At 40.9% G+C, this 12,100-nt stretch overlaps 1 protein-coding gene across 1 annotated transcript in view; it reads left to right on the top strand.

The window, feature by feature from the left end:
- The first annotated feature begins 4,078 nt into the window (after positions 1-4,078).
- USP53 (ubiquitin specific peptidase 53) overlaps positions 4,079-12,100 on the top strand; it is a 28,654-nt gene continuing 20,632 nt past the window's right edge. Inside the window, exons 1-2 of the mRNA XM_036382044.1 lie at positions 4,079-4,135; positions 10,884-11,603. Of these exons, the coding sequence (XP_036237937.1) occupies positions 11,460-11,603 (144 nt within the window). The 5' untranslated portion in view covers positions 4,079-4,135; positions 10,884-11,459. The remainder of the gene's footprint in view (positions 4,136-10,883; positions 11,604-12,100) is intronic.

Genomic DNA, 12,100 nt, shown 5'->3' with positions numbered 1-12,100 from the left:
AATGCATATGATTGCTATTTGATGTCACAAATAATAAAAATCCTGTTTACCTTTTCTCTGGTTCTTCTCCACCTTTATGGCACTCCATCCTACCAGGGTGTTTTCCTTAACTCCTGCAGAATTATGCAGAGCACTGAGCCAATCACTCAATGAAAAAGCACTGCTCCTGAAGACAAGCAAACTGCAAGAACATCTTGGAATTGGAAAGATTTTTTTCTCCTCTTCAGGCAGAACTGTTTAAACATAGGATCTGACAATACCCCAAAGGCTTAGAGAATGTGCACATATTCTGAAGTAACCCTTACCTTCCTTCATGAAACTCTATCCTGCTCCAGCCTATGCAGAATAGGGCCCAGTGCCCCTGGTATCTTTCAAACTACATTTTCTTCTAGAAGAATGATTCTCTTTATCCTTTTTCTCCTGAGAAGGGTTGCACAGCCTCAAACACTCTCTTCAGAGCTCAGTAATTACTTCACAACAACACGACAGCAGCTCCCATCCACTGGAATTAAACATGATTTCAATTAAAATGGCATTATCTCATAAGTGTCTTAAAGTCAGTGCTAAATGGTCCTTAATCACATAAAAACTGCTCATGATAGGCCAGTAAAACACACTGGACCATAACAGGCAGGAGAGTGTAGTGCTGAATTAATTGCAGTGAAAACACTTACAGAGAAAGATGCAACTGATAAAGCACACCTTAAATTCTGCACTGGAATTTTCTTCCTCAGACCTTACACATAATTTGAAAATTTACTTTTTGCAAAATACTCCAGTAAGTGAAGACACAGTTCCTATCAAATACACAAAGTTGATTTCACATGATGAACAGCTCATGAAGAAGGAGAAAGATCCATGCAGAAGACAAGAGCAACAATGAAAAAATCAATGACTCAAAACATTGCTTAACCATTTTTCAAAAACCCCACAAACCTTAGTATTCTACCCTTCCAAGAAGAATTAGAGTAGGCATAATTTTTTATGAAACATTTGAACATGAAGGGGATAGCAGTTGATTGAAAAGGTTGTTGTAAACATATTCCAAGCATTAATAAGAAATATGAAAGAAATTAGAGAACAGCTGTTTCAGTACAGCTACAGGTATGAAAATGTTCATGAAAATGCACATAAAAAAGACAAAATATAATTATTTCAGAGGAAGAAGTCAGAATATATTTACAGAAAAGCCACTGGCAACAAGATCAGAGATTACCCTAGGCAGGAAAATGGTACCACCAAAATAAACCCTTGTGTGCATCTGTAAAACACAGATCTGTAGCTCAGTCAGTGATGGAAATGATGTGTGACTCCTGCACCATTGAGGAAAAATATTTAATGCAATTACCTTGGAACATTTGGATGTCTCCTAACTATGTTAGACCTTTCTTTTGGCATGTAGCTATCCACAAATGTGTTTAACCCTGGAATGGACATGGGCAAACCCCCAGTGCCCTGGATGTGCTCAAGGATCTGGATAAGTTTCACCTCCTTGCCCTCCCAGCTTGGTCTTTTGTGTCACACCCTGAACACTCCTGCTTCAACCCCTCTCCTGCAAATATAGCACCTCTCCAGCTCTCCATCAACTCTCCAGTGTAACAATCTATTCACTAATAATACCAAAGTACACTCATAAACCCACAGAAACATTCTTCTGCATCATGCCCAGCACATATCCTGCACTGCCACAAAAGGCAGCAGGAAACCATTTGCCCTAGTAGCATTGTTTTGTACCATTTATTCTAATTTTAAAATTCTTCTGCTACCTCATTTAGGGCATTTGCCCTGGTAGCATTGTTTTGTACCATTTATTCTAATTTTAAAATTCTTCTGCTACCTCATTTAGGGCTTCCTGTGCTGCACCTGTGTCACCCTCTGCCTGAACTGCTCTCTTAAGATTCAGTGCTAGAGAATCTTAAAATATATTATAATTAAAGCTCACAGACCACACTTACTCTGAGAGGAAAAAAAAAAAAAAGGAACAGAAGAAACCAATATAAATCCTAAGGGACTTCTAAAGATTAGTGGCGAAAAACAAATCCCTGCTGAAGAAAGGGCAGAGGCAAACATGAAAAGCAGAGTTCAGGGAAAGCAAAAATATCAAAATGAGGTCATAATCCCACTTTGGGATACACAGATGCCTTTGCAAAGAAGCAATGCAGGGATCAAGGACTGAACTGACACCACCCAAGACAATAAGCAGAATGCTTTTTATAAATATATAATAACAAGATGCACAAACACAAAATTAGATTTTTAATTGCCATGTTAACACACTGACTTTCAACAGGTTTTTACCCTTAAATTTCCAGTGAGTATCTCTCAACAAACAGTTAAGAAAGAGCTATGCAAAAACGTAGAGCCAGGATACTGTATAAATCTTAGAACAATGGATCAGATATTCAATTCCCTTGAAAAAAATCACAAGTTCTAAGAAATTTTAAGAAAACAAGAGACAAAAAAATATAGTATCTGTCAAAAACTAAAAGGAATCCAGTGAAAACATGTTAATGCCTCAAGAAGAAACATTTTATACAAATCCTGCAGTAAGTAATTCCAGTTTGTGAACATGATACTACAGATCACTGAAAAATGTGGCTATCTATCTGTTGATCTATCTATATATACATGTAAAGACAAAAGTCTGGAAAACTTAATAAAAATCTTGCCAAAGAATCACCAAATCAAAAAGCTGTTGGAAAACATTGGAGAGTGTACCTGCTAAAATCGCTTTGCTAGTGGGGTTTTTACACTGGCAGTATAATGGAAGAAACAGTAGCAAAAAGTAATCTGAGGAAAATCTATCTATTAAAAAAAAAGGGATACAAGAACGACAAAATGTCGTATTTAAGGCAGTGAGCTAATTTGATGCAGTGCCTTGTATTCCACGCAGTCATTTTTGCAATCTGGATGACCTGAAGTAGATGCAGAAAGGAAACTCTACAGGGAAATTATTTTATTTACTATTGCAGAAAATGCTGTTGGAAAACTGAACATGCTCTTAGGCACAGAAGCACTTTTCCATTCCTAGAAGACTATCAGAAAGGCAATTGGAAGACACAAAATACAAGTTGTACCCATCAGCATGTGCCAAAGACTGATGTTGGGTGTGGTAGGACCTAAAATACCAGCGCTAACCTAGAAATGAACTGTGTTAGTGAAATCTACATGTTTATCCAGGAAAAAAAAAATGATAATAGTGGAATATAAAAGGTACTTGAGCAACTAGAAATATGAGCATTTGTGGATACGGAATTCCTATCTCAAATAACAAAAGGAAACACCACTCCCTGGCTAACATAATAGATTAGATAAAAATCAGAGGGAACACTACTTTGGGGCCATGACTCTGGGGCGGGTGATAGATAAATTAATAATCACATAGGACCTTCGTAGGCCGCATGGAAGCCAAACGCAACTCTGAGGTGGACGTACACTTGTGCGGGCTTTGGCTCACAAGCCACTCCACGCCAGTGCTATTCCATGGGCATCTCAAGGAAAGCCAACGTGCACGGCCAGATATCCTGGAATGAGAACTGGAAAACAATTGCTGGAAAAAACAAGCGCCGCCGCGCTCATTTTAACGGGTTGTTGACTCCAAACCGAGCACCTGAGGGGCACCTGAGGGGCACCTGAGGGGCACCCGCTGCGCCCTGCCAACCAAGGGCGCCTGTGCCCTCGAACCGAGACCAGGCGGGGAGGGAGCAGCGGGGCTGTGATCAGCCCCTTACCTGGCCGCGTATCCCCCCCGCACCTTCGGCGAGACGCGGGGACCCGAGCCCCGCTCCCGCCCCATCACCTCAGGCGCCATCGCCGCCCCTCAGGCGCCCCCCGGCCCCGCGCACCTTCCCGCGCGCGCACCGCGCACGCGCGCCGGCGGAGGGCGCGGCCAAGGCCTCCAATCGCCTCTCCCCGCTCCTTCCCTCCCTGCCCTGGCTCGGGAATATCCGGGACACCGCTCCGGGAGAGCGTCCCGGCTGCCGCCACAGTGCGCAGGCGCGGCGGCGCCGGGCTGGGGAGGGGAGCGCGAAGGAGGAGCGGGAAGCGGGGGAAGTAAAAGTTGCCGCGAGGGCGGGGCCGCGCCCGGAGTCGCCGCCGGGAGGGGGCGGGAGAGGAGCTGCGTGAGGAGCCGCCGGTGAGCCGGGGGTCCGCGGGGACTGAGGCGGGCGTGGGACGGGGGGTAAATTGCAGCGGGCAGGGGTCGGCTTGGGTCGGGGAGCGGGCACGGTTGTGGCCGCGGTCCCGGCGGAGTGCCGGGGGACGGGACAGCCTCCTCCTCCCGGCTGGGGTTAAAGCCCTGCCGGGGCTGCGTGGGTGGGGGTCAGCGGCAGCTCCGGGGCCGCGGCCGGCGCTGCCCCCGCCGTTGTGTAAGCGGAGCCGGGGCCGCGGAGCTGGAGCGGGACCCCCGAGCCGAGCGGCGGTGCGGGCGCGGAGCGCGGTTAATGTTCAACGCGGGCGTCACAAGCCCAGCAGCGAGCTCTCCAGGAGTGCTTCCAGAGGCTGTCTGCCTGGAACAGGAAATGCCAGTACAGGTAGTGCTGGAGCTGTTGGAAATTTAATCGGTTTGCAGCGTTTTGGTGGCAGAGTTGCTCGCTGTGTGTTCTCGTACAGATGGAGTTTCGGAGGCATGTGGGTAGATGTATGCGAATATATGCAAATCACATGCTTAGGATCGGGTCTAAGTTTACCTATATCCCTTACTTTGGTTTTCAATGCAAATATTTTAAAATCAGCTTTTCGGAGGAACCATGACTTGTTCTTTCAACCTACATTTTTCCCTTCCCAGAATAAGTGTGAGTTTTACATCTCTCTACTTAGTGCTTTATTTTGATCTTGCAACCCCCTACCAAAACCACCCAACACCTGAAACATTTAAAGCTTTCTTAACTTTGAAGCTACTAGGATTATTTTAAGAACAAGAACTCATTCGTGCAAACAGCAATGTGCCTGATTCATGTGGCCTTCCACCCCAAGGCAATGGAAAATCCCTTCACTCATTTTATGGTTACCTGCTCTTACAGAATGAAAGGGTGTTTTTTGGTGTCAAAATAGTGAGACCTCATGTTATAATCTGACTGTAAATTAGCCCTGTCAAAGCGTAAATAATCCTTTATTCCCCTAACAAATTGTTGCAAAGTAAAAAGTACTTACTGGTTATTTTTTTGAAGTATCAAATTACTTTTGTAAAAAGTTATTATTCTTGACCAGTGGGATGTTGACATTAAAAACAGGAAAAATATGCACTTGACTTTCATATCAAGCCTTGATGGTGCAGAATCTTTTTTGGTCATAGAGTATGCATGATGTGCCACTGACAAAATTATTTGCATGTATGACCCAGAAGGTGTCAGGGTATTGGCACTGTCCTTGCTTATTCCTTGCCTCTTGATAGAGTAAAACAGTTTAGTGACGGAGGGATGTAGTGGTGGGAGCAAAACCCATTCAACAGAGTTCTTCACAAGCTTCATGGTTGGAGCAGAATCAAGTAGGAGTTTGTTGGGGCCAGGTTAAAGGATGTTGGGTTGAGGCTGGATCAGGATTTTAGCTGTGCAGACTGAGTGAAGTGTTCGTAGGAAGGTTTGTACAGGATATGTTAATGAAGAAATATATGAGGTGTAGTGATTCAGACATTCAAACTCTTTTTTTGACAGACCTATAAAATATGTGTGGGTTTAAAGATGATGCTGACATTACCATTCCTTGTAACTCAGTTTTGCATTTTTTCCCTGGTGATGTAAGAAATCAGAAAGCTTTTTTGAGGCAGAGCAGAACTTGGTGTTTTGTGCTTCTGTTAATGATCAAACATCTGCACAGATCAAACATTTAATCTGAGTCAAAAAGGCAAGTGTGAGTATCACTGTAGAGATACATTCTATCTTTCTGAGGCTCAGGAAAGGGTACATTGTAGCCTTTGAATAATCACATGTAAAGCCGTAGGAAGGCAGAGAAACAAAAATCTTCTCCGTGGTGTCTGTGTGATGATTCACTGTAAATGCTGGCCCATGTCATGGGCTGGGAATTTGTGTTCTCCAAGATCTTTACTCAGAGTTCCCATTGCAGCTATTTCTAAAGTCGGTTTCCCCTTGTGACAGATGAGGGAGGCTGAGCTGTGAACCTGTTGTTTTGGTTTTGATGCAAACAGGAAAGTTTTTATTGGAACAGCTTAAAGCAAAAATTGTGCACTTGTACAAAAGCTTTCTGGGATAGCATCTACACTCCTGGTTCTCCATCCTGGAAGGGAACAGAGAGGTGTGACAGGCAGGAGCAGTGGTTTGGCATAGGAGGGACAGCTAAATAGGCAAGGGCTCCAGAAGAGACAATAGAGATTCTGAAAAAAGAAAAAGTCTGCGTTGGAAATCTACAGGGATTGTTTGGAAGAATTTCTGGAGGAGATACCATCAAATGCTCCTTTGGTGTCTTGGGGGCTTGTTGAATCAGAATGTGTCTTACTTGTTGAGAAAGAATGTGTCAGACCAATACCAGCCAGTGGTAAAATACTGGTATTGACCTTTTCTTGTAGTGTTGCTCCTCTTTCTCCTCATGTGTGTTGCAAGTGCGTGCTGTTAATCAAGTTTTTCTCCCTCTCCGATGTTTAAAATAGTGAGAATTTGCATTCCTATAAATGTATTTCTGTGACAACTTTCAAGCAGGAAGACTGGTGGCTACTAAAAACGTTTACATGTATCTTATGGTGCATGAGATTTGTTGGCAAATATATTTAACATGGGGACTAAAGGTAGAAGGGGACAGGATCTGAATCATAACAAAATTATGATTCAGCCTCATTGAGGTGGGTGTAAGAGATTATTTCTTTCAATTCTTGGTCTTTTTCTGCATTTTTAAAGCTGCTTCACTGTTTGTTTCTTTCTTCAAATGTAGGGAAAAATCATTACAACCTTCAGCACTGTGACAATACAAATCAGATTTTTGTTCAGTTAACAATATTTGTCAATTTTAAACGACAACCTTTTGAACTGAGGAAAGCACTCAAATTCTTTCAGTGGCAAGTGGTTGAAATTTTGATGAATTTCATTCTGTTAAGGAGGAGACAGTAACCCCAGTCCTAATAATATTGGCTCATTGCAGAGAATGTTAGTGGTTTCCTATCATAGCTTTATTCCCTCATAATATATTTCATCACTCTTCCTTCACAATTTTTGTTGTCTTGTGTCTAAATTCCTAAGTTATATCAGTTTAGGAATTGATTTCCCAGAGTTGTTAGTGTGTTGGGTGGGGTTGCTAGGCTCAGCATGGAGGCCTGAACTGCAAGCAGAAGCAAAATGCTGTGTGGCTTAAAAGCAACCCCAGCACTGGGCATGAGAAAGGTTTGCCATTAGTAATTTGTGCAACACACTGAGAATAGTTCCAAAGTGGAGCTGAGAAGATGTAAAGAACTATTCTTTAGCCAAATTTCAGGACAACTTTTGAACTTGTTGGCAGGTTTCCACTCAATTTGACAGAAGGGATAGAAGCCTCAAAGATGATTATGTACTTAGAAAGTGCATGAAAAGAGGCAGCTGGCTGGAAGAGAGAGACCTTGTAAGATGATGTGAGGAGCAGAGTTGGCTTATGCCCCAGCTAGGGAGAAAACTGCAAGAACTCAGCCATGAGGCAGAAAATTATCAAGAGCCCAGGCATTGGTAGTTCCAGTGTTCACAGAGCCAACTGTTTATCCCATCAGTTTTATCTTGATGGATATCAGGGGTGCTTAAACCCAAATGTGTTTGTAGAAAGTGATTGTTTAGGCAAAATATCAGCTGCACTGATTTCTAAGCTTCTTTAGTCACACTGCTTCTTAAACTAAAGAGTCTGTGCCAGGCACAGCTACGTGCTGGGGTGTACCAACCAAGCAGGTGATAACGTGCAGTTCTGCTGACAAGTGGATTTGTTGTTCTGGAAGCTGTAAAGGCAAGTGCCAGAAATTTTTGACAGGCATGTGTTTTGTCCTGTAAGGCTGCACAGCTAAGGGTAGCAAGGTGCTTGATGAAATCACCTGTGACTGAAATTGGGCAAGGTAGAAGGAGTTAGGCTGGTAAATAGACATGGGTTTGAGAACTTATAGCCCTTGTTTAGTATCTTTGGTTGAGAACAGTTGTCCACAATCAGTTCCTGTAGTCTGAAGGGCAAAAGTATTCCTTTAGTTCTTAAAAAATCTTCTGCAGCATATCAGTGACGCTGTGTGAAATAACTCTTTTCCTGAAATACTGCACTTACTGTAGACTCAGTATGGTTCAATCACAGAATGTTTGAGTTAAAGGGACCTTGAAGATCATTGTGTTCCAAACCCTCTGCCATGGGCAGGGGCACTTGGCCCTAGACCAGGTTGTTTAGAGCACCATCCAACTTGCCCTTGAACACTGCCAGGGATGGGGCAGCCACAGCTGACTGATGGTCACTCTGTCACTCACACCTTTGGCAAGACAAGAACTTAACAAGATCTGGTAAACCCCAGTGGTTAATGAGTGCTACAGTGCCCTTAGCAGCACTGGCTCACCACAGACAAGGAAGAAGCCTTCAGGTCCTAATTATAGTGCTATTGACTATTGAATTTAGGTTATGGGAGTCTGGTCCAAGTCCCAGTCACCTGGAAGTTAACCCAAACACATGGGAGGTCAAGCAACCAAAACTGATCAGCAGCATCACTTCTCTGGTTTACAGAGCCATCTGTGATGGGGACAGGCTTGTCAGCAGAGCAATCATATTCTTGTTGGGGTGTTGTTTTTGTTTGGTTTTGTTTGGGTTTTTGTTTGTTTGTTTGTGTTTTTATTTTATTTTTGTTTAGTTTTTTGTTTGTTTGTTTTGTTTGTTTTTTTTTCCAAATCAAAACTGAAATATTTGTCCAATATAAATTTCAAACCAAGATGCTACTATAGCTTTCTCACCTTATGGAGAGGCAGTGATGACAAATTAATCCCATTGCTCCTGGCACTCTTTGAAGGCTCATCTACAGCGCCTCTCTTACTAATGAATGAGAAGCCATGAACCTTAGTATTTGATGCCGTGGAACTTCTACATACGAAAACTGCAATTAATGTGTTCTGCAATTGATTAGATGAAGATTGTGTGATAGATGGAATTATTTGTGTTCACAGCTTTGTGGATATGAAATTCAGCAGGAAGCATTTTAATGCAATGGGACAGTAACACAGAGCTAATCCAGAAACACTTTTTTGTTAAATTCTTGCACTGAATCTTTATAGCTTTTCCTGACAGCCAGTTCAACAGCTAAATGCTTGGTGCATGGAGTGTTGGTTGTAGGGCATCCTTGAAATGCAAGAGAAAATTACTTCCTGTAAGTTCTTAGTAAATGAATGCTCCTTGTCATTATCCTAAATTGTTCTGGATGAGCTCGTTTCCAAAACAGATTTTATATTTCTAATAAGATCTGAAGCTGGTAGACATTTCCAGCTACATTTTCTTTTCCTATTCTCTTCCTGGGTTAACTGAAGTGAACATAAAGAAAACAAAATTGTTACATGATGTTCTGTCAAGGTCAGTTTCCAGCTACATTTCAGATTCCTTGCTCAGCGCTGCTACAAATCACACTTCCTATCTCCAGTATTATTAAATCAAATTACTTACGGGTGAGATACAGTAACATCAGTAAACAAACAGAACTCATCTGATTATTCATGGCGCAAAAGAGACTTTTGGTTAGGTTCCAGTTATTGATTTTATTTTAAAATACAAGCAAGTACCAATGTTTGTCTTGAATAAAGGGGAATGCTTTTAGGGGTGCAAGACTTCCTGTGGGTATTTTTGAAAGCCACATATCCCAGCTGTACAATATTAGAGAGCTGTAGAGTGGTTTTTTGTCAATGTGGTGTTGCTTGTTCTGAGCTGAGCTAAGTTCTCTTCCAGTTATACAGTATTCCAACTACACAATTAATTTTTGTTTTTTAGTACTCCTCATTAATCTTGCTAAGCTTACACAGTGGAAAAAACTGTAGTGAGAAGCTGCAGGTTTTGAAGCATACTGATGTGTCTTTAGTATCTCACATGCTTGTGAAATCTAAGGTGAATATCTCTGTTGAAATGTGAGGCCCAAATTTCACCCTTTTTTTTCCTTCTTTCTTTTCCATGCATGCAACCCCAGTTGTGTTGGTTTATTTAAATTTATTCTGTTCTGTTCCTCCAAATGTTTGTGTGGGTGGTGTAGTAATGCCAAACAGACAGAATAATCCATTGTTGTGAGAGGATCACGGCTTGGGCTTTACAAGCGGTTGTGGGCATGTTCTGGAAATGGACTCATTTAACCTTCAGCATGCTCCTTCAAGAGCTGGAGAAACAACCCTTATTGTTGGAATTGGAAAATCTTGGAATTGGGGCAGTGACCAGAATGTTCTTGCCTTACTGTTAGCACTGTTTTTCTGGTTGCTTTGAGAATGCAGCCAGGTTAATGACACATTGATGTAGTGTTTAGTAGGCAGAAGAAACTTCTAAAAGCTGAGTACTAGCTGACAATCCATCCATAAAATTGAAATAAAAACCAGCTTAGCTTTTGGAGTGTTGAATAAAATGACTTTCTTCTTGGTAATATTTTTATTAGACTTGGAGTTTCAAAGATTGAATAACTCATGTATTATATGGTCTTTTTATAAGCTGTTGCTGGTTATTAGGAGAATCTTTACAGCAATTTTATTTTGATCTTTGGAGATGTGTAAGAAATTAGAAGATAATAGATTATGATAGATAAAATAACTTTTATGCCTTAAAAACAATTATTATGTGAGGATGTTTTCTTCTCCTCTTTCCTGGCTATTTCATCTTGCCTTTAGATTTAGAGGTTGTTTTAGCTGTGATCTTTTTTTTAATTTAGAAGCTCTTGAACATTTTGGGTTTTTCTTTTTTTCAATAATTTCTGGTTTTTTTTCTTATTTCAGGTTCACTGGAAAGAGAATGCAATAAGCATGACATCTTCTAAACTGGAATATATTTCATGGGTTACAGTTAGAAGTAAAAAGAAGATGGAACAAAATGAGAGAACAGGAGTATAACACCTGACAAGAACTTTCCAGTCCAGTGATATATATATATATATATACACACACACACACATAGAAACTTTCAATATAATACAGCTAATGATTTATAGTAATACTTTATTGATATCCCTGGAAGAAGTCAGTTACTGTGCAACTTATGTAATAAGAACTTGTATTCTAACGACTTTTAACATGTTTTAACCTTAACTGGACACCTTTATTTATTTATTTTTTTAAGACTGAAGGCTAAAAACATTGTCCAGCTGTATTTTTACTGGGAGACTGCTCCTGAGGGATGGCTCACAGCTGCTCATGGAAAATGGACTTAAGCCCATGAATGGTTACTACTGCACAGAGTTGAATGGAATGCCATGACTTTGGAAAAATTATTGTAGAACCACCTTCTTTGCCTTGCACCCATCATATCCTTAAATATTTTAGTGTGAACGTTGTGATTATAAACTCTAAAAAATAATGGCATGGGTGAAATTCCTAAGAAAACCTGGGGGTAACCTTGGAAAAGTTTATCAGCCTGGAAGTATCCTGTCCCTGGCCCCTACAAAAGGCTTATTAAATGAACCTGGACAAAACAGCTGCTTTCTTAATAGTGCTGTTCAGGTAAGAAAAAACTTTATCTATTAAACATGTTTTGAGTAGACTTTCCTGAGTGTGTGTGGGAAATAAAAATGGCAATATTTTGGTAGGAATAAGACACTGTTATGAAGGTGATTTTATTCAGCATTTAGCTGTAAAGAGTTGAGAGTTTTAATATTTTATTTTGCACAAAATTTTATTTGCATGCATCAAGAATATCTGAAAAACTTTCCTTTTGTATTTGAAAATGTAGGAGTTACAACTTTAAAACTTTCTTCTTGGATTTTAAAAATAATGTTTCTGTCAAGCATAGCAAAATAACTTCCAAAATTTATATGACACTTTTTTATGTGGGGCAACAATTACTACTTGTATTGACTAGGACACTATTTTTATTAAAATCTCATTTTCTCAGAATTAGCACATGAGCAACCCTGTGATGCTGGGATATATCAGAATATGCGTATATAGCAAGGGCTTTGATTCTAATCTTAGGAAAGATTTGTGGAATTAGAGTAGGA

This window comes from Molothrus ater, chromosome 4 (genome assembly GCF_012460135.2).
Source record: "Molothrus ater isolate BHLD 08-10-18 breed brown headed cowbird chromosome 4, BPBGC_Mater_1.1, whole genome shotgun sequence".
NCBI lineage: Eukaryota > Metazoa > Chordata > Aves > Passeriformes > Icteridae > Molothrus > Molothrus ater.
Note: the sequence above shows the minus strand (reverse complement) of the source record. Positions and strands in the feature narration are given on the sequence as shown.